Consider the following 22,837-nt stretch of genomic DNA (forward strand, 5'->3'; position numbering starts at 1 on the left):
TCCGGATGAAAGAGTCCGACCAGCTCGCGACTTCTTTCATCACGCCATTCGGCATGTACTGCTATGTCACCATGCCGTTCGGTTTGAGGAATGCGGGCGCGACGTACCAGCGGTGCATGAACCATGTGTTCGGCGAACACATCGGTCGCACAGTCGAGGCCTACGTCGATGACATCGTAGTCAAGACAAGGAAGGCTTCCGACCTCCTCTCCGACCTTGAAGTGACATTCCGATGTCTCAAGGCGAAAGGAGTCAAGCTCAATCCTGAGAAGTGTGTCTTCGGGGTGCCCCGAGGCATGCTCCTGGGGTTCATCGTCTCCGAGCGAGGCATCGAAGCCAACCCGGAGAAGATCACGGTCATCACCAGCATGGGACCCATCAAGGACTTAAAAGGCGTACAGAGGGTCATGGGATGCCTCGCGGCCCTGAGCCGCTTCATCTCACGCCTCGGCGAAAGAGGTCTGCCTCTGTACCGCCTCTTAAGGAAGGCCGAGTGTTTCGCTTGGACCCCTGAGGCCGAGGAAGCCCTCGGGAACCTGAAGGCGCTCCTTACAAAGGCGCCTGTCTTGGTGCCCCCGGCGGATGGAGAAGCCCTCTTGATCTACGTCGCCGCGACCACTCAGGTGGTTAGCGCCGCGATTGTGGTCGAGAGGCAAGAGGAAGGGCATGCATTGCCCGTTCAGGGGCCAGTCTACTTCGTCAGCGAGGTACTGTCCGAAACCAAGATCCGCTACCCACAAGTTCAGAAGTTGCTGTATGCTGTGATCCTGACGAGGCGGAAGTTATGACACTACTTCGAGTCTCATCCGGTAACTGTGGTGTCATCCTTCCCCCTGGGGGAGATCATCCAGTGCCGAGAGGCCTCGGGCAGGATCGCAAAGTGGGCGGTGGAAATCATGGGCGAAACAATCTCGTTCGCCCCTCGGAAGGCCATCAAGTCCCAGGTGTTGGCGGACTTCGTGGCCGAATGGGTCGACACCCAGCTGCCGACGGCTCCGATCCAACCGGAGCTCTGGACCATGTTTTTCGATGGGTCGCTGATGAAGACAGGAGCCGGCGCGGGCCTGCTCTTCATCTCGCCCCTTGGAAAGCACCTGCGCTACGTGCTGCGCCTCCATTTTCCGGCGTCCAACAATGTGGCCGAGTACGAAGCTCTGGTCAACGGGTTGCGGATCGCCATCGAGCTAGGGGTCAGACGCCTCGACGCCCGCAGTGATTCGCAGCTCGTCATCGACCAAGTCATGAAGAACTCCCACTGCCGCGACCCGAAGATGGAGGCCTACTGCGATGAGGTTCGGCGCCTGGAGGACAAGTTCTTCGGGCTCGAGCTCAACCACATCGCTCGGCGCTTCAACGAAACCGCAGACGAGCTGGCTAAAATAGCCTCGGGGCGAACGACGGTCCCCCCGGACGTCTTCTCCCGGGATCTGCATCGACCCTCTGTCAAGATCGACGACGCGCCCGAGCCCGAGGCACCCTCGGCACAGCCCGAGGCACCCTCGGCACAGCCCGAGGCACCCTCGGCTCAGCCCGAGGTACCCTCGGCCCCCGAGGGTGAGGCACTGGACGTCGAGGAAGAGCAAAGCGAGGCCACGCCTGATCGAGATTGGCAGGCCCCGTACCTGCAATATCTCCGCCAGGGAGAGCTACCCCTCGACCAAGTCGAGGCTCGGCGGGTAGCGCGACACGCCAAGTCGTTCGTCTTGCTGGGCGATGAAGAGGAGCTCTACCATCGTAGCCCCTCGGGCATCCTCCAGCGATGCATCTCCATCGCCGAAGGTCGGGAACTACTGCAAGAAATACACTCGGGGGCTTGCGGCCATCATGCAGCGCCTCGAGCCCTTGTCGGGAATGCTTTCCGGCAAGGCTTCTACTGGCCAACGGCAGTGGCTGACGCCACTAGAATTGTCCGCACCTGCGAAGGGTGCCAATTCTATGCGAAGCAGACCCACCTGCCCGCTCAGGCTCTGCAGACGATACCCATCACCTGGCCTTTCGCTGTATGGGGTCTGGACCTCGTCGATCCCTTGCAGAAGGCGCCCGGGGGCTACACGCACCTGCTGGTCGCCATCGACAAATTCTCCAAGTGGATCGAGGTCCGACCCCTGAACAGCATCAGGTCCGAGCAGGCGGTGGCGTTCTTCACCAACATCATCCATCGCTTCGGGGTCCCAAACTCCATCATCACCGACAACGGTACCCAGTTCACCGGCAAAAAATTCTTGGATTTTTGCGAGGATCACCATATCCGGGTGGACTGGGCCGCCGTGGCTCATCCCATGTCGAATGGGCAAGTAGAGCGTGCCAACGGTATGATTCTACAAGGGCTCAAGCCTCGGATCTACAACGACCTCAACAAGTTCGGCAAGCGATGGATGAAGGAACTCCCCTCGGTGGTTTGGAGCCTAAGGACGACGCCGAGTCGTGCCACGGGTTTCACGCCGTTTTTTCTGGTCTACGGGGCCGAAGCCATCTTGCCCACTGACCTGGAATACGGCTCCCCGAGGACGAGGGCCTACACCGACCAAAGCAACCAAGCTAGCCGAGAAGACTCGCTGGACCAGCTGGAGGAGGCTCGGGACAGGGCCTTACTACACTCGGCGCGGTACCAGCAGTCCCTGCGACGCTACCACGCCCGAGGGGTCCGGTCCCGAGACCTCCAGGTGGGCGATCTGGTGCTTCGACTACGGCAAGACGCCCGAGGGAGGCACAAGCTCACGCCCCCCTGGGAGGGGCCATTCGTCATCGCCAAAGTCCTGAAGCCCGGAACATACAAGCTGGCCAACAATCAAGGCGAGATCTACGGCAACGCTTGGAACATCAAACAACTACGTCGCTTCTACCCTTAAGATGTTTTCAAGTTATTCACATACCTCGCACCAACGCAAAGTTTAGTCATCAAGGAAGGGTCGGCCTCGCCTCGGCGAAGCCCGACCCTCCCTCGGGGGCTAAAAGGGGGGAGACCCCCTCTGCGTCGAATTTTTTCTCGAAAAAAGGATCTCTTTAGCAGGATTTCTTTCGTGCTTCTTGACTACTTCGGAAAGCGGATCCTGGAAACGACGGAGTACACGTAAGCAGCCAAGGCTGACCGAGCCGAGGGACTCCTACGCCTCCAGGATACGGATACCTCACTCATCACCTTCTGCGATAAGTAACTCGCGTTCGGATAAAGCGACTCCGTGGACCGAACAAGTCTTCACGTTCGGAAGCTCTCCTGCCGAAGCAGTCCTTCAAGCTTTCTCGACTAAGTCGGGGACAGGGCCTCATGGATGGGTGAAAGTACGCGTAAGCGGCAAGGCCGACCAAGCCGAGGGACTCCCACGCCTCTGGGATACGGATACCTCACTCGTCCCTTCCGCGAGAAGCAACTCTCGCTCACACAAACATCCCTGTTACCAACAGAGAGTCCAGATGCTCGAAACAAGAGGAAAAAAGACGCGGCTTTGCAAGCACGGCGAGGGTGTGTTTTCTGGCCTCGGCGGCCGCAGAAGGCACACGCTACAAGACGATCTGATCCTGCAGGCTCGGGTCTTCACGCTGAAGGGAGCCGTAGCACCCTCGGCATCGACGACATCTTCAGCAAAGTCCGACCCAGCCTCGGACGGCGATGCGATCAAGGACTTCTCCGGGAATCCGGCCCGAGCAGGCGGCTCGGCCGGTTACCCCTGAGGCCTCGGCCAAGCATCTTCTGAGGGCGCCAGCCCGACCCGAGGCCTCGGCTGATCGACTCCGGCGTCGGCCCCGCTGACGGACAACCCGGCTAGGCTCCGGCCAACCAGGTTCCCATCCTCGAGCCAACTCCGCCTCTGTTCATACTGATATCGCTACCCCTGGCCTCGGCTCATCGAAGAGCGGCCGAGGGGTCTCTTGAACTAAGCCAGAGGAGCCCCAGACAACAAGGCCGATCGAGCCGAGGGATTCCTACGCCTCCGGGATACGGATACCTCACTCGTCACCTTGACACGGGGCGACTCATGTTTGGTGAAGCGGTTCAGATAATCAACAGGCGAGACTTAGTGCTCAAAAATGAGGAGAAAACACGGCTCCGTGCCAAAATTACATACATGTTCAGGCCCCGACAGCCGCAATGAACAAACACACCGGCATTCGAGATGCCGTCACAAACGGAACTCTGGTTCCCCCTCCGCGGGTACGAACAACCCCCCTCCGAGGGGGAAGGCCTGCGGAGCAACGGAAGGCCGGCGAACGGCGCGCCGTCACCTGCTCCAGCAGCGGCGACGACGACGACTTCTGCTCAGGGGGGTCGAACAGCGGCAGCACTGACCTCAGGGCGGATGCTGCTGCCAGGAGGCCCCCGCCCATGCCAAAACTCGTGAGGCAAGGACGGGCAGAAGGCCGTAGAGTTGGAGGTCAGTCCGTGGCCGGCCCCGGCTGTCGCGCTGGCGGAAGAACCTCTTCCAGCTTCCGTGGCGGACGCCGGCGCCGCGAGCGGCTCCGAAGCCACTCGCGTCTGAAGACCGGGCACGCTGCAGCTGCCAGCGCCACGGACAACAATCGCTCCTCCCCCCCATCACTGAGTGAAGGAGCGGGCCGCCGCCCACGCGGGGGCCGACCTCAACTCGGCGCACTCCCCTCCCCAGCCCTGGTGATGAAAATCCTTGAGGCTGAGGGAGGGGCAGAGGCCGCAGCCCGGCTCGCTTTCCCCCACCATCAAGCCGGAGGTCGCCATCCTGGGTGACCACCGGTGGAGGGGTGCGACCGGGCTGCATGATGAAAATCCTTGAAGACGAACGATAGCTGAGAGGTACCAACTCCCATGGAGTTGCGTTCCTCCAACGAGGAGGCAGAAAGGCGGCGGATACCCCCCATCCGGGGGCTTGGAAGATGGAAAGACACGACGCATAAGGGAGGAAGAAGACATGGTTGCCTTCTGAAAGGAGTCTCCCTCCTTTTAAAGGCAACTCTCCCTACGTGCGCCCCCAGACGCCACGGGCTGAGTCTTCTCCAACACGCTCCAAGGCCCTCCCCTGCGACTCGGGGGCTGGGTCCCGCATGTCATGCAAACCGGCTCAGGGCAGAAGAAGCCAAACCGCCGCGCGTGGTGCGCACGACCGCCCAGCGGTTACGAGCGACCCCCCACTTTTGCCCAGACCAACGGGCGGAAGGGGCGGGCAGCCATGCAGGCGGCATGCAACCGCGCCAGGTGGACGCGCTTCTCCGACTTCTGACACGCCAGCTTGGAGGCCCAGGCCCACGCGTCGCGCAACCAGCGCGCCAGTTGCTGCATGCAAGCAACCGCACCGCCACTTGTGCCGCCGTCGCACCTCTTCGGTTGCGGAGCCTATGCCGCGACTCGAGGCGACCCAGCGCACGACCCAGCAGCGCCAGCCTGGCGCGTTGGTCAAAGCGGCCGAAAGTGGGCCGGCAGTAATGGCGGTGGCAGGCGGGCGGGCGCAGCAGTCACGTCGTCAGCCAGGCTCACGTCCCATCCTGGGACAGCAAGAGAGCCTCCTCCCACGGCGTGAAGACGGTGCACCCGTGACCCGTTCCTCGAACGGATCGCGCACGCGCAAGGGCCGCCCCGCCAACCACTCGCCCCGTCGCATTAACTCCGCGGCGGGACAGGCGACGATTCTGGCAGGAGAAGCGGACGACGCTTCGCCTTCGCCATAACAACCGCGTCAAAAAAGGTACGCCACGTCGTTTCGATTTCGTATCCTTTTCCTTTTTCCTCTTTCTCTATCTCTTGCAACAGGGACCGGGAAAGGGGGACACCCCGAAAAGGATCCTTCTCCGCGAAGGAACCGGGCTCCGAGCCCCTCCCTACTGATCAGAGGTTCGAAGACTGGCCCTCCGAAGGGTTCAACAGTCGCCTCAGATCGCGTGGGCCCGACACCCACTACTGGTCAGGGGTTCGAAGGCCAGCCCCCCGAAGGGTTCCATGGCCGCCTCAGGCTACTCGGGCTCCGCGCCCACTACTGATCAGTGGTTCGAAGGCTGGCCCCCGAAGGGTTCACAGTCGCCTCAGACACCGAGCGAGGGATGACCGGGGGTACGTTCGATACATAACCGAGGCTCGGGCTGCGCTCCCGAGGTACCCTAGGACATTTCCGAGACCAGCGGGAACGATCTTGTAACGGAATCCCATCGGAGGGAGGCATCGAGCCCTCGGACCCCGTCGCCAGGGGACCGGGTCCGGCAAATCACCCGCAGGTACTTTTGGGCGTGCCTCTGGGCCCCTAGCCGACCCCCAACGAACGGGGCACGGGCGTCCACTCGGATTACCCGCTTGCAGCTCACCGGAGACACCATGTTCGGTGCCCATCGAGGGTAACATGGCGCACTCCCCCCCCTCCTCCTTGCGGAAAGGCGACGTAGGGGCGTATGTAAAAAAGCCGAGTTTGTCCCTGATCGTCCTCTCGCCCTGTGCAGAGGCTCGGGGGCTGCTCTCGCAAACCCGGCTCCGGCCAAACCGTTGACAGCGTCAACATACCAGCCCGAGAGCTTGGGCCCCGACCGTGCACCCGGGCTACGGCCAGTTCGCATGAGGGAACGACTAGACCAGCCGAAGCATTACGCAAGGCATTAAGACCTCGAAGGAGTGTAACCACTCCTCCGAGGCCTCGGGGGCTACACCCGGCGGGTGCGCTCGCGCGCACCCACCGGAACGAAATGCAACCGAGAAAGGTTGGTCCCCTTGCAAAAAAGTGCGACGGAAGCCTCCAAGCGAGTGCTAACACTCCCTTCGAGGCTCGGGGGCTACTGTCGGGGACCATAATTAGGGGTACCCTCAAGACGCCTAATTCTCAGCTGGTAACCCCCATCAGCATAAAGCTGCAAAGGCCTGATGGGTACGATTAAGTCAGGGATCAGTCCACACGAGTGACTCGATCACGCTTCGCCCGAGCCTAGCCTCGGCCAAGGGAAGCCGACCTCGAGAGACTTCCGTCTCGCCCGAGGCCCCCCATTTTACGGCGGACACACCTCCGGCTCGCCCGAGGCCTTGGCTTCGCTTAGAAGCAACCCTGACTAAATCGCCGCGCCGACTGACCAGGTTGCAGGAGCATTTAACGCAAAGGTGGCCTGACACCTTTATCCTGACACGCGCCCCCCGGCAGAGCCGAAGTGACCGCCGTCACTCCACCGCTCCACTGACCAGTCTGACAGAAGGACAGCGCCGCCTGCGCCACTCCGACTGCAGTGCCACTCGACAGAGTGAGTCTGACAGGCAGTCGGGCCCTGCCAAAGGCGCCATGGGAAACTCCGCTCCGCCCGACCCCAGGGCTCGGACTCGGGCTAAGACCCGGAAGACGGCGAACTCCGCTCCGCCCGACCCTAGGGCTCGGACTCGGGCTAAGACCCGGAAGACGGCGAACTCCGCTCCGCCCGACCCCAGGGCTCGGACTCGGGCTAAGACCCGGAAGACGGCGAACTCCGCTCCGCCCGACCCCAGGGCTCGGACTCGGGCTAAGACCCGGAAGACGGCGAACTCCGCTCCGCCCGACCCCAGGGCTCGGACTCGGGCTAAGACCCGGAAGACGGCGAACTCCGCTCCGCCCGACCCCAGGGCTCGAACTCGGGCTAAGACCCGGAAGACGGCGAATCTCCGCCTCGCCCGACCCCAGGGCTCGGACTCCGCCCTGGCCTCGGCCAAACGATCTCCGCCTCGCCCGACCCGGGGGCTCGGGCTCGGCCTCGGCAACGGAAGACAGACTCGACCTCGGCTTCGGAGGAGCCCCCACGTCGCCCTGCCTAGGGCACAGGTCCGCCACGTCAACAAGAAGCGCCATCACCAACCTACCCCGAGCCGACTTGGGTCACGAAGGACAAGACCGGCGTCCCATCTGGCCAGCTCCGCCGGATGGGCAATGATGGCGCCCCCCAAGCTCTGTGACGACGGCGGCTCTTAGCTCTCTTACGGCAGCAGAGCGACGTCAGCAAGGACTCGACCGCTCCAACAGCTGTCCCTCCGCCAGGCTCCGTCGCTCCTCCGACAGCCACGACATCACGCCAGCAAGGTGCCAAGACCTCTCCGGCTGCCACATTGGCATGTACCCAGGGCGCTAGCTCTCTCTCTCCGCTAGACACGTAGCACTCTGCTACCCCCCACTGTACACCTGGATCCTCTCCTTACGACTATAAAAGGAAGGACCAGGGCCTTCTTAGAGGAGGTTGGCCGCGCGGGGACGAGGACGAGACAGGCGCTCTCTTGGGGCCGCTCGCTTCCCTCACCCGCGTGGACGCTTGTAACCCCCCTACTGCAAGCGCACCCGACCTGGGCGCGGGACGAACACGAAGGCCGCGGGACTTCCACCTCTCTCACGCCCGACTCCGGCCACCTCGCCTCTCCCCCCTTCGCGCTCGCCCACGCGCTCGACCCATCTGGGCTGGGGCACGCAGCACACTCACTCGTCGGCTTAGGGACCCCCCTGTCTCGAAACGCCGACAATCCTCAAGGCCGACAACAAGCTCTGAATGTGCATAGACTTCACCGGTCTTAATAAGACATGTCCGGAAGACCCTTATATGCTCCCTCGCATTGATCAAATAATGGACTCAACCTCTCGGTGTGGGCTCCTTTTTATATGCATATTATGTGTTCCACCAAATTCACATGGTTAAGGAGGACGAGGAGAAAACAAGTTTCATCACCCCTTGGAATTGTACTGCTATGTTCCATGCCTTATGGGTTAACTTTTGTTCGTGCTATTTGTTATACAGTTAAGGACCATTTAGGCAAGTTAGTAGAGGTGTATTTCAATGACATTGTATTGAAAACATGTGAGTCCAACATTCCCATTTGGGATCTTGAAACCGTTTTTACAGCCTCCCCCCAAAACTGCATCTTCAACATCCCTGTCTAGAAGCTCCTCGGTTTCTTAGTCTCACACCAAGGAATTGAGGTCAATCTAGAAGATAATAGGCTATCAGTCGTCTCCATCCACCAAAAAACATACGCTAGGTACAACGCCTCATCGGTAGCATGGCAGCCCTCAACCACTTCATTTCCTAACTTAGGGAGCGAGGGCTTCCATTCTTCAAACTCCTCTAGGGGTTAAGTCCATTCATATGGGCTAAAGAGGCTTAGAAGGCCCTCGAGGGCCAAAATGCCTACCTTACGTCACCACCAGTCATGGTGGCCCCACTTGAGGGGGAGTGACTCCTCACATCGTTGCCACTCTAGTAGTGGTCAACATGATGCTCGTCATCAAGCACCCATTGCACCTAGGGCCCCCAATGTCTCCACTTAGGTAAGCCCGAGGGCCTAGGGGTTGTTTGGTTTGTTGCCTAAGGCGCCACAATGTGCCTAACTTTTCTCCCTAATCTTAGTTCTTCAATTCGAGCAACTAAAGTTAGGCAAATTATGGCACCTTAGGTAGCAAACCAAACAAAGCCCCTGGCTCGGGCTCTAGGGTCTTGGGGTCTAACCCCTCAGGCACCTCTAGGTTCTAGCTCTCGAGGGAAACCGCCAACTTCTCGCCTTTCCCATGCCCTAGGGACCAGACTCTAGACCCCTCTGATGATGGGCTCGAGTCTAGATCTCTAGAAGGGTCTAGCTTACTTGAATCCATGAGGGGTTCGATAATCTAGGCTAGCTGCCTTTGGACCATGTGTCTCTTGTGCCGTTAGGACCCATAGTCCAAAGGCCAGTCTACTTGTCATCGAAGTGCTCCATGATGCCAAAACCCGATATATAGAGGTCCAGAAGTTGGTCTACATTGACTTGTGTGCCTATAGAAGTTGCACCACTATTTCCAAGCCCATAAGATCTACATGGTCACGTCGTACCCCCTTAGTGTCGTGCTACGTAACTCGTCGGCCATAGAACGGATAACAAAGTGGCTTCAGAGCTTGTAGAGTTTGAGTTGGAGGTAGTTCCGTGTCGCGCTATCAAGAGCTAGGCTTTGCTTGACTTCATGACAGAGTGGACCCTAGACCTGGAGTCATTCTTTGGAGAGGGAGCACCCCTAGGGCAGATGGGACCCGAGACCCCATTTATGGGACAACACTAGATGATGTTCTTCGACGGTTCCAACATGCGTTAGACCTTAGGGACCGATGTCCTCTTGCTATCTTTGGACGGCGAGCGACTGTGCTACACAATTTGTCTCAACTTCCCATCAACCAAGAATATGGCAGAATATGAGGGCCTCATTGCCAAACTCCGCGCTGCTGTGGAGCTCGGCGTAAGGCAACTCCTAGCCAAGGGCGACTCGAAGCTGGTTGTCAAACAAGTCCATGGCGTGTGTGGGTGCCAGAGTCCCCAACCCACTACATAATTGTTGGAAGTTAAGAAGTTGGAGCTGCTCTTCAACATGTTGAAGGTGCAACATGTCCCAACGCGGACCAACTCTCCAACATTGCCTCCTCGTAGGCACCGACACCTTCGAGGGTCTTTCAAAAAAGCCTCTCACAACTATATGTCCTGATTGCCGCTCCGACAAAGGGGGTCTGGCTGGTGCGAAAGCGTCGGTCACTCCGGTGGCCACTCCCTCCTCGGACACACCACCCTTTGCGCTAAGTGTCGTAGGGGCCATTTCTGGCATAGAGGCTGGTCCATACGTTGAAGGGCTCTAAACTCGGGATGCTTTTGGTGAAGGGGGCGTCCCTCCATCGATGACACCCACTGAAGCGCATCCTGCCCAAGGACAGTCATGGGCACGATGGCTCTGAACCTCGCTAGAGTGTTTTCGGTGTAGGAACATGTTCCTCCGTCGATAAGCTCAGGGGTACTTCTGGCTCAGGGGTCTGCCCCCTAGTCGACGTACTAGTCGATGAACTAGGCCCCGACCAACCCTAGTTTTTTTTGAAACTACCCTTTATACAAGTGCACGAAGCTAGATAAGCACTAAAGATGAGAACCGGAATAAAAGGAACACCTAACTCCTCTATTTTTAAATTATTGGTCCTTCATTTTGTATGATGAATATATGGTCCTAAATTTTCATAATTTGATTGCATAATTTCTTCTTTCAGATAGAGTGAAGTTATGTTAAATTGGAAGCAACAGAACTAGTCATTTATTTCGTCAACGAAGTAGGACATAAAAAGATATTTCAGAAATGGGACTAATTGTTACTCTTATAACACGTTTGGATCGTGTGGATTTAAACTAATATCTAGAAGTACCTTTTATTTTATTATTAAATTACTTTTCTAGACCAATGTTTAAAAATAAATGCACATCTACTATTTTGAGGAGTCAAATATTTCAAGTTGTTTTTTCATACAAAATAGTATCAACAGTTATATATCCAAACAATTTTACTACAAAAGAATATATGATAAATATCAGCATGTTTATATATAGTTGGTTAAATTTAAGATTGGTTGATCAGAGATGCGAACTTATTTTAGAACAGGGTACTGGGTGCGTAGCTACAGTTCTTCCGGTATATTCCGTTCTGCTGTGAAGTTATTGCGGCCGCTTTCAGTCCCAATCATTTCCATCCACCAAAGAAGTTTCCCCAACACAAGTATCCTGAAGCTTAAATTTAGGTTGAGGGACTGGTAGAGAGGGGTACTGCCTTATTCCTAACACTGGTAAGAGTGCGTAGCAGGTGTACTCGAAAACATGAGTGCGCCACTATATAGGATGCTGGAGAAATCCTATCGTAAAAAAAAAAAACAGATTTCGATGCTTTCAGTAGTACTATAATTTAGAAACATTTATTTAAGATAGTTTGGTAACACTATTTTTAAGAGATTTTTATTTTTTTAAGGAAATTAGTTCATTTTCATTTGAGAAAATAGAAAACTTTTTAAAAAAATGGAGTTGTCAAACTAACCCATAGTTGGTAAACTCTCCAAAAATAGTGTCTAATGAAAAATATTTGAGAACCGAAACATTACTCTCCAAAATTACGTTGGACCACAATGAGACAAGGAAAGACTTTTGGGCGCTCATATAAAGTGTCTCCGAATTTGGTTATTCGCACAGTAAGACAGGAGAGTTATGGTGGACCACAGTATTTGCTATACGTGCTTGTTCCCAGCATACCAGTATGTCTGATATTCAGGCCCTCTCCTTTCTACAGCCTGCCCTGAATTTCGTTCAGCAATCTCCGTTTGAAAAAAAAAACTGATTAGGACATGTACAAACAAACCTGACACATCAGTTCGTTTTTAAGTATAAGAGGTGGCTAAGATATTGTATGATATAATTCTAAGACGCTGATTATAAATACAGATAACAGATATAATGTGTGTAAAATCCTAAAGAGATGAGTTCTTTACGAAGACGAGTTCTTTACGAAGAGCCGTTAACCCCTTATAAACCCTTTAAAAGACTCTATATTAAATGAGACCCTTATCACCACCGAATAAACTTCCGTGAAGCACGAGATCACGACGGCAGGACAAGCTATTTGCTCAGCCGATGACAAGATCCCCAGGTGGGCCAGGTCGCACGTCGCTTGGCACATGGTGCCCCTAACTACCCGCGACGGTTAGTTTATTGCACGCCGTCCACCAGCCGGTCCTGCGCTCTCGAGTCGAGACTCCACCTTCCATTCATTTCATCTGCTCCATCTCCCTCTCTGTTCGCCGGCGTATAATAAGCTTCCCCTTTCTGCAACTGATCTGATCCGGGCTGCCGTGAGCTCTGCTCGTCCTGATGGAGTTCAAGAGGGATGTATGGAGCCTGCTCCTCGTGCTGCTCCTCGGGCAGCTCGTCGCCTTCTCCATGGCCGCCTCAAGCTTCGCCTCCTCCCTCATTGCTAATCTTGGTATTCAATCTTTCACCTCTCATTGAGCTGACCAGAATACACAGACTTGTTGGTGTCCATGGTAATTTACTTGATGATTCTTATCTGGATAGTGGTAAATTTTGTTACTTACCATGAACATCGTGCAGGAGTCGATGCCCCACTGACACAGTCTTTCTTAGCCTACCTGTTGCTGACCTTAGTCTATGTACCAATCGTCCTGCGTCGACGGCAGAAGCTGCAAGTAAGAGTAGCTGCATCAGCTAACCCAGGAAACTGTTGCGATTCATAGCTCACTGTCTTGAGTTGTCTTGCAGATAGCTTGGTACTGGTACCTAGCTCTGGCCTTCTTTGATGTACAGGGGAACTATCTTGGTGAGTAGTACAGACACGCACTACACAGTCACAAGTCAATGAAGTTTTGTTAGGTCTCTCTTGCTGCTACTGAGTAGTACAGACACGCACTACACAGTCACAAGTCAATGAAGTTTTGTTAGGTCTCTCTTGCTGCTGCTGATCGACATCTAATGTCCCAGTTGTGAAGGCGTACCAGTACTCATACATTACCAGTGTGACTTTGTTGGATTGCTGGACTGTTGTATGGGTCGTCATGCTCACCTGGTACGCACTGGGCACAAGATACTCACTCTGGCAGTTCGTGGGGGCAGGGACCTGTGTGGCAGGGCTCGCCCTTGTGCTGCTTTCAGATGCAAAATCTCAAGATGAGCAAGGTAAGCTACTCCAGGCATCCTACAGTTCAATTAGAAAGTCAACAACATTTTGAGAACTCGGAAATCGTAGTGCTAGGACTGTCCATACCATCTCCCTTAAAAGAAACGGTAGCAGAACAATCAAGAATACCAATACTAGCGGTGCATAAGATTGCAATGCAATAGCTGTAGATGTAAACAAGGCTTTATGAACGATATGGTCGAAATATACCTTTAGTTTCTGTAGTTACATAATTGTTTACTTCACATGTAAATCTTATTTTTTTCTGCAGATCCGAAAAAAATACCACTTCTGGGGGATGCCCTTGTTATTGCTGGGACAGTTGGTTTTGCATTTAGCAATGTTGGGGAGGTTAGTCATGCAACACATGCATCTGCTGCTATCAGCAACGGTTTCTCACAGTGGCAATAACCATTTCATTTTCCTCATATGTGTAGGAATACTGTGTCAAGAAAAAGGATAGAGTTGAAGTTGTTGCAATGCTTGGTCTCTTTGGGTTGCTGATCAGCACAGCGCAGATGTATCCTCAAAAATTCATTATTAGTTATATAACCTGTATAGCAAACTGGCATGATCTATTGGTAATCACATACATTGCTCTATTTCGCAAGGTTAAACTCTTGCCACAGTTTTCCTGGAACAAAAAAGTAGTAACTGTGTAACCCATATTAATCTTAAAAATTAGTTAAATAAACTGGCATGATCTGTCGAATGACATCTATATATTGTCTCCCTTTTGTCAAGTTAAACTAACAGCACAATTCTTTGGAACAAAAGTTGTAACTATAAATATGACCCAGGTTCTTGTAATCTTTTAACTTGATGAACCTTAGACTTGTATTTGAAAGGAAGGGCCTAGAAGCAGTTACATGGTCTCCAACAATGGTAAGAAAAGTACATTCTACCGTGAAACTCCCCATAAACCTCACTGATTTTATTATCTGGAAACTCATTCCTGCTTTTGTCTTTTTCATTTGTTCCAGATAAGTCTGTTTGCAGGATTTGCAGTGGCAATTTTCGTATTCTACACAGTTGCTCCTTTCGTTCTTAAGGTTAAGATCTCCAACATGTCAGGCATGACATGAGCTTCACAAGGAGGAGGCAACACTAGAAACTTAGGCCCTGTCAAATGGTTATGGTTTATTAAAAATAAACACAGAATAATGGTGATCTGTTTAAATAATAGTGGTTGACTAAATATTATCAGACTTTTTATTGTAATTTCAATCAGTTGAATAATAGTTTAGCTTTTTTTATTTTTGTGCTCTTTTGCAGATGAGTGGAGCTACATTGTTCAACCTTTCACTGCTAACATCTGACATGTGGGCAGTCGCCATTCGAGTTTTATTCTATCAGCAAGAGGTGATTTTTTCTAAACCCAGAATACTTGTTCCAAATGGTAACATATTACCCAATATGCTCACATATTTCATATGCAATCTACAGATAAACAGGTTGTACTACCTAGCATTCGCAGTTGTGGCCATTGGATTAATCATCTATTCGTTGAAGTAAGTCTGTATATACCATCCTAGATAATTTGCAGATATGTGACTCAATGGTTGCAGAAACCTAACAGAATTTGTTTCTTGTGATATATGAAGTGATAGATCTTCAGATGATGAAACAGCTGGAAGTACAGAAGCACCGGCCCAATATCAGCAACTTCCAATTGAAGACAATTCAACAAGAATTGGTTCTAGTTCAGGTAGCCAAGAAAGGACACATAAGGAAGAAGTTCATATCTGTTAGTGGGATAATAATGTATTAATGTACGAAGACACTTCATTGTCAATGCATGGATTTTTACCAAATCAAATATGGCATAGAGATATGCAGAGTAAAATGCTGGTTGCTTCATGTATAGGAAAACGTTTAATTGGCCCAAGAAGCTAAGCAAGATGAGGAAGAGAATCAGAATTAATTTTCTTTACAAGTCAGTCCAGCAGATTATTCACAAGAGCAGACCCATTGCTGAAGGCTCCCGCATCAGTGAGATCTAAGGAAGGGATAATACATCGGGTCAAAATGATCTTTGACTAGGGATTGTGAACAATCACAGCTGGTCTGCAAAGCATAATAGCAACAGTATGAACATGTAAAGGGAGTTACTAGTCACTAAAGCTCTTTCAAGAATTGTCTATGAAGGAAAAAAAATTCTAGATAGTGTATGGATAGCTTACATGCTTTACTGGAATGCAGAATTATGATTTAATGATATTTTCTATATTACTCATTGTTAAATTCTATGAGAAGTATCATGCCCCGTGAATTGGAAGCTAAAAGGGGTAACGCCCCGTTTGGATCATTGGAATTGAATTCCATTCTAATAATAGTAATTTAGGTATATATCAATTAAGCTAATTCGGTTTTATGCAAAATATATTTGTATACTATTATTAGTAAGATGTCGAAGATATTTATGTGCTACATTTTTACTATAGAGGAGTGAGACGAAGAGTGTCATGTAAGTTACAGAGTATAAATCAATTCTACTAATGCATAAAATCATTTCACACCCTCTACCCCATGAATTTGAGATAAGCTTATATCTAAACTTTGGAAAGTGGTGGAAGGTCAAATTCCAAACTAAATAAGTTACTTTACTGAGTGAATTTTAATTCCTCTAAAATGAAGGGATCCAAACGCCCCATAAGTGAAAAATAAAAATTTGGTTGAACTCATCTGAATGACCAGGATATTATTTGGCCAGTTATCCTGTTCAAAAGATAGACTGAAAAATCTCAAACTAATGGTGGTTCAAACTTGAAAGCTGTCGAGAAACGAGATTGCATGAGTGAAATTTATGTTAGTGAAGCAGAAATTAACAACTATTATGTCAAACAGAAATGATATGCAGCTCACCCTTTTTTTTATAAGTGCTCTTACCTCTGTTTTCTCTTCTTAATACAATGACATGCAACTCTTATGTCGAGAAAAAAAGGTCAAACGGAGTAAAATTTTGAAAAAAAACTTTACCACAAGCCCACAATAGACATAGTCACATACATAACTGAAGTATCAAACAGAGTAAAAACTTTTTTAAAAACTTAATGGCAGGAGGTCTGCCTCTTAATAAAGAAGAAGAAAAGAATTTACCCAGTTTTAAAGAAAACCGGGCCCAAAACCTACACAGGGTGCACAAGCAATCCAGACAGCGACAGCCCCACACACAAAGACCATCCAAGGTTGCCGAGCTCAACATAAAGGACGAGCAGCTCCAACTCTTTAAGACGGGCGATACAATTCCAAAAGAGAAAATCGACGACGTTTACACCTAAATACCGACACTAAAGGAGGAAGACCGCGGTGTGCCGTTGTTGCCAAGCCTCGAGGCACCCCACGCGAGGCAGCGTCGATTTTTCACCAACAAGACTTCTAAACTTAATCATCCGCCCACCCCCGCAAACGCCAAGCCTCCGAAGCAATCTAGGCCACGAAGAAGGGAGGCTTGTCTCACGCCATCGTTGTCAAGCCACATCCCCTAACGTAGCAGCTCCGACTTCACGCTGCAAGACCGCACCTCCACCGCATACCGGATGTTGAGGAGCGAAATCAACACCAAAAGGCGATGACGTGGCCAAGAGGAAGGTAGTGACATCGGAGACGCCACCGTCGCATGTCCGAGATGGACTGGGCTTTCACCTAAGAAAGCCAGTGCTAGGGAGTGTGACACCCATAGGCGTCGTTGTCGTCGAGGCTTTCGCTCAAGAAGACCCCCAACACAATCGTCAGGCCAAGACCCCAGGACAAAGCAGGCTACCTCCGCCATCATCGCTACCTTACATCCCACACAAACTTCCCAGAGTGGCATCGACGCGCCGGCTGCCGCAGCAGCTGCAAAGGTGTGTCGAACGCCACCGCCTCCGGCCGGGCACACGGAACCGGGCACCACCATGCGTATAGATGGCCATTTGGCACTAACACGATGGGCCAGCCCAGGCACGACACGAAAAAGCACGGTCTAGGCACGACCCGACCCGACTAGTATAGTGTCATTGTCTGGCACGACACGACTATAGTGTCGTGCCTGGGCCACCATCTCGACCCGTAGTGCTGGCACGGGCACGACACGGTTACATTTTTTATTTTAAAAATAATAGATTACATATATTTAGCATAAGAATTCAACATATAACACAATAAAACTGCAGTCGCACTGGCTAGATCGGTGCGTTTAAGTCTCTCATACAATAGGTTGTGAGTTTAAACTCTCGTAGAGCCCCTTATCCTCGGTGAGCCCACACGTCAAGAGCGAGCCGGGCTGCTCCGGTTCAGAGAGCTCGTTCTTTGCAGAGTATTTTTTTAAAAAAAAGGTTAAATTGCAAAAAAAAAACTCGGCTAAAACTTATCACCCTAGTATAATTTATGAATGGGCCTTCAATATTTATTTTAAGTTTTATTGTAATATTAATAGTCAAAGCCCAATAAACTTTAACACCCTAATGGCACTAGGCCCATACGCACCCCTGCCTGGAAACATCTTTTGATGGCCATCTTATCTCTAGTATTCTACAGGGCCCAAGCTATCCCTGCAAAGGCAAACATGATTGATCTGTGTGGAGAAGTTATCTAGCCTTGCATCCATGACTCCCAAAAGTCTTCCTTAGACTAGGATGTCCTCCCAATTCCCAACAAAAATATCGCACCATGCGAGGTTTTCTAAATGGCAATGAAAGAGAAATATGATTAACTATTTCGTTTTCCACAGTGAATAGAGTTCCCATAACCCGTCCATCCCCTCCTTTTTTTTAAGCATTGAGCAACCTGCAGTTTACCATTCCATAACTGCCGCCACAAGAAAACTTTGATTTGTTATATGAATTCTGCACTTCCAATACGACTTTCGCAGTTCTACTATTGGCCCTCCCTAGGTCACAGAACGCTACAACGATTTCGTGAAGTATACTCTCTCCACTTTTGATGTGCTCCATTCTGTTAACAGATAGAAGCCCATATGATACGTAGGTATTACCACTAAGATATGAGGTAGTAGGTAAAATTAATCTCTCCCTAAGGCTATGTTCGGTTCTACTCCAATCCATATAGATTGAGGGTGATTGAGAATGTTTAAATCTCTGATAAGTCAAAATCTCTCTTAATCCATATCAAATCCCTACAATCTATATGGATTGAAAATAACCGAACAAGCACTAAAAGCATACCCGTTCGTTTGTGCAGAGATTGGAGGGATCGAAGAGGACTTCTATTCAATTATTCAATTTTAAATATGGAGAGATTTATACCCCTCCAATATCATCGTAACCGAACACGTCTAAGATGCTGTTCTTTCTTTTCCATGGACCCGACGTTTTCTCCATCTTGGTAAAAAAATGTTTGCAAAATCTGACTGAAAAACAGGTTATTGTAACTCGCCGGAATGCCTAGGTAAGGTATTTGAGAGGCAGAACGTTTGTCCCCTTGAGCCATCCCATAAACAAACAACTCAATTTTGTGGAAAAATAATCTTCATACCAGAAATCCACTACTCAAAGCACCTGCAGAATAGTCCGTTAGAAAATTGAAAAGGCGTCTTAGGTAGTGTTTGGATGGATGGATGAGGAAGGATGAAGAAGGATGGGGTGAGATTATTCTAACTTGACCCATGTTTGGTTTAGAGGTCCAGAGTCAGGATCAAGGAATATTTTTCAAAAATAATGAATGGAATCATCCCTCAAAAAATAAGAAAAATAAGGGACGTGATCAACTCAGGGTTAATCCTGTCCTATCCCTCGTTGACACCGAACCAAACACATCCTTAAAACCCCGCCATCTCCGGACCAACCCCACTACACCAGGACCTTGGCAGACCATAGTATAGTAGTAGCTCCGTACGGCGACACCCATCCGCTCCCGGCAGCAGTCGCTGTTGGCATCGTACCACGTCCTACGCGTGTGTTTGTTTAACACCCTGCCTCCGTTTTGCCTGCGCAGCAGGTCACCTGGATGGATGTTTTGGTTGCGAACCTGGACGTACGCATGCGTGCTCCAGCCAACAACGCCAGGCGGCCAGGCCCAGGCAAGCAGAAAAACGATCGCCTGCCTGGATGAAACTGAGGTTGCCTGAGCATTAATGATGAACTGTGCCGCTTTTGTTCTATTAATTAGCAACTGTTCTCATATTAATGTTTTACAATTGTACTTTCGGATCTACACTATGGGTTCTTATACCGGCTCATTGGTTATCTGGACGAGCGCACCCACGCTCGCCCGATTCAAGCTGATCGGAAACGTTTTTTTTCCGTATGAGTGGATGTAGCTAAACGGTCTCAAACTGATTTGTTTTGCCTACACTCGTGCAACTCATGCTTCAGATATACAGACAACCAAAGAAATGCTTAGATAAAGTCAATACAAGTAGTGACGCACGAGGAGAAGATGCAACCAACTAATGAGAGGTAATATTGAATTATTATTGGAAATTCTTCATTTATTCTCATGTTATTCAATCAAAAGTGTACACCACGGTCGTAGTACGCAGCAACCAAACGCGTCTGGATCCTTGCACCGGCCGTCTGGCCACACATGAAAGAAACCATCAGTTTCCCCCCAGACAAATTCTTGCCAGACAAGATGACGAGGCACCCAACCCAACCAAACCAAACGCGGGGCCCTACGCCCCTACGTCCGGACGAGGGCGCGCGCATATGGCTCCAACCGGGCGGGGCGAGCCCACCTCCACTGTTCCGAGGTCAACTGCCGGAGACGTCGCCGCCCCCAGCGGACAGCGTCCCCTCACCGTTCACGGCTCACCAGACGGTGTCCTGGCCGACGCCGCCGGAGAGCGGCCAGGCGAGGCGTCGCTGTCCTTGGACCCCGTTTGCATTGCCAGCCCCCTGTCCCGGTCCCTGTTCTTGGAACGGCTAGGAGCTCGAAAGCGACCGGCGCGGGAGGAGTCGTGCGCCGCACGTACGTACGGGTGCTGTCGTCGAGTCGTCCTGGGATCATTTCGCTCTCTGTGACTGTGAGCCGTGAGGTGTGTGTGCTGCCCCTATCAGCTAGCTCTGAATTCTATGTGCATCTGCTTCCTCTTGTCGAGCTGCTGGCTGCTGCTGCTGCATCGTCATCATGTTCCCGTCGACGGGGTCGGCCGCGCACGAGACCGGCCGTCGCTTGGCTCCCCTCCCCCGCCGCGCGCGCGCGCTTGCCGTCTGATTCAGGCGGCGCACAGACTGTCCTAGGAGACGGGCAAATGGCTGTGAAGGCTGTACAGCCAGGTATCTGAAAAGTGGTGACAACATTTGCTGCATGCTTGCTTTCGGATGACAGCGAATTGCAGCTGTAAAAATACATCAGCTGCAGCGTAGTTTGCAGTGCACGATACCCCAATCACCATCCACGTACACGAGGTGTAGGATAGACTGCCGGCGTCACTGTCCCCTGGAGCAGATTTTTACCCCCTTTCTAGCTCTCTATCTGTCCGAGCTGCAGGGGCTGTGATTTCGTGGACAGGACTGGAACGCATTCGCTGCACATGGTTACTGGTGGTTGCTGCTGCCGCACATCGTGTCGCTCTGCCGATGCTACCTGACGAAAGCTTGATTGCGCCGGAGAAACGAGCCGCAGCGCGCGTGCAGGACGGACGGACAGAGAGTGACGACGGGCATGCCTACGCACCGAGTAAAACGTCCGGTGTCGCTATTCCTCATCCATCACCAATTATTTCTTCGCTCCCGGGACGAGTGAATCTGTGCCTGCCTCCTCCTATCTGTCCTCCTCTCCTCTGTCGTGAGTACATGATATTTCTTCGCCCTCCGATCCCCGCTGCTTCGTTCTGTCATGCTCACTCGGTGCTGAATTCAGATGACGCACACATAGCTAATACACGTCTAAACAAAACAAGATGGAAGCCATATACCTTCACTTGTCGCGGGCCATTATATAAGGGTCGTCTCAGCTCAAAAATTACACGATAGTTTCTGTGTGCAGTTAAGCATATAGATTTCTCATTTAGAGATTGTTGAGCCCCGAAATGGTCAGCCGTACGGTCCACGATGTCGACGTGGATGATCCGTGCGTACACAGAATCAGTTAGTATTCTAAATTCCTAGCGTGATTTGTTAGCAAAACCTACGGAATTAACTCGGAACCGACTTGTAACGGGTCCAAACCTTGCCCGTGCGTTGCGACGGCTTATAACAATACCTATGTAAACTATCCACCAAAAAAATTCAATATCTTTTATTGATTGTCTCTGCTCTCGTATAATATTTTTTTATTTGGCTAACTAATGTTATTATTTACTCCATCCAATATGTCTTGGTACAACACGGCCAATGAAGTGAGCGATTAGAAGAGAGTTCACAACGACTGACTGAACGAACAGAGATTATAAGATGACATAATTCCACCATACAGAGACCAAATAAGAGAAAGTTTGTGAGCTCAAGTTTCTAAAATAAGTCATATGAACTCAAACTTATAAAAAAGATAGATCAAAATATGGAGTGATTGCTAAAGTCAGGCATCAATAAAAACTGAATGCGCTCCATATAAATTATGCTACTTCGTAGCAATTAATAATATTTAAAACCAACAAATAACATTTCATTTTACTGTTAGTGTGATAAATCATTGTTGCTCTATCTAATTCAGCAACCTCAGACATCATGGAGTCCAAAGCACCAATGTGGTCTTAGAAACGACCTAATGATTGCAAAAGCCAAGAACGTCGTGCCGTGATTGGGTTGTAGCCTCGGCCCGTAGTGCTGGTTCGACCCGACACGATTATATTTTTTTTACAAAAAAGTATATATATATAATTTATATTCAATATTAAAAACATATGGGTATGATGTTCTACTGGTTAGACAGGTTTACCTAGTGTCTCCCGCTCTTCTTCCATCACGGTATGGGTTCAAACTCCACCTCCTGCACCGTTTTTAACATTTTATGCTGATTTAATCAAATGGGACGACGAGCTAACGGGTTGGTCCGGCAAGTCAGCAGGCCGGCCGCCGGCATGACGTGTCTGGGCCAGAGTTGTGGCCCGTGGGCGTCTGGCCCGTGCGGGGCCGCCGTTTGGCATCTATAGGCGTGCAACGGATTAATTTGAAATAACTGTGAGGGGTTATTTGTAAAAAGATGACGCGGGACGACCGTTGAAACCGGTGCTTTAAGTATAGTATAGATGACTTTTTTCCTTGTGCATTAGGTGTAGCCCTAGTTTAGACCTAGCTTACCCTCCTACAATTTGAATCTTCACCTCTCTTCGGCTCTACGTCGACTAGACGCGTTTTGGGCAGCCTGCTAAAATCAAGACACACCCTAGGATGTCTTGTCCCGACGGATCCCTCCCAGGAGGCGAGATCTAGGTCTGCTGTGAAAAAGACGACCCTCTGCGCCATCGTAGACCGTTCGAGTCTCAGACGTGGACCGTCCGAGTCTCAGTCGCGGACCGTCCGGACGTACGCAGAGAGGAGCCGCTCCTGCATCCA

At 51.1% G+C, this 22,837-nt stretch overlaps 1 protein-coding gene across 5 annotated transcripts; it reads left to right on the plus strand.

The window, feature by feature from the left end:
* Window positions 1–12,286: 12,286 nt before the first annotated feature.
* LOC100284820 (uncharacterized) lies at window positions 12,287–15,649 on the plus strand. Of its 5 annotated transcripts, none has more exons than XM_020539015.3 (12): window positions 12,287–12,750; window positions 12,818–12,912; window positions 12,986–13,043; window positions 13,205–13,399; window positions 13,672–13,751; window positions 13,838–13,920; window positions 14,234–14,285; window positions 14,384–14,452; window positions 14,676–14,762; window positions 14,847–14,911; window positions 15,005–15,172; window positions 15,268–15,649. In XM_020539015.3, the coding sequence occupies exons 1-11, from the start codon at window positions 12,594–12,596 to the stop codon at window positions 15,150–15,152; spliced, it is 1,089 nt and encodes a 362-aa protein (XP_020394604.1). In that variant the 5' UTR covers window positions 12,287–12,593; the 3' UTR covers window positions 15,153–15,172; window positions 15,268–15,649. The 5 variants fall into 5 exon arrangements, with proteins under 5 accessions (XP_020394604.1, XP_020394605.1, XP_023156059.1 ...); XM_020539016.3 differs by having other exon boundaries at window positions 15,005–15,108; XM_035959639.1 differs by having other exon boundaries at window positions 12,384–12,689.
* Window positions 15,650–22,837: the final 7,188 nt, after the last annotated feature.

The sequence above is a fragment of the Zea mays genome, chromosome 6 (assembly GCF_902167145.1).
Source record: "Zea mays cultivar B73 chromosome 6, Zm-B73-REFERENCE-NAM-5.0, whole genome shotgun sequence".
Lineage (NCBI taxonomy): Eukaryota > Viridiplantae > Streptophyta > Magnoliopsida > Poales > Poaceae > Zea > Zea mays.

Excerpts from the sequence above, each read along its gene's own strand:
- LOC100284820 (XM_023300291.2), top strand. The coding sequence starts at position 12,594 with ATGTATGGAGCCTGCTCCTCGTGCTGCTCCTCGGGCAGCTCGTCGCCT. Across the intron at positions 13,921-14,233 it reads CTGATCAGCACAGCGCAGAT|ACTTGTATTTGAAAGGAAGG; the intron begins GTATCCTCAAAA and ends GATGAACCTTAG. Across the intron at positions 14,453-14,675 it reads TTGCTCCTTTCGTTCTTAAG|ATGAGTGGAGCTACATTGTT; the intron begins GTTAAGATCTCC and ends GCTCTTTTGCAG.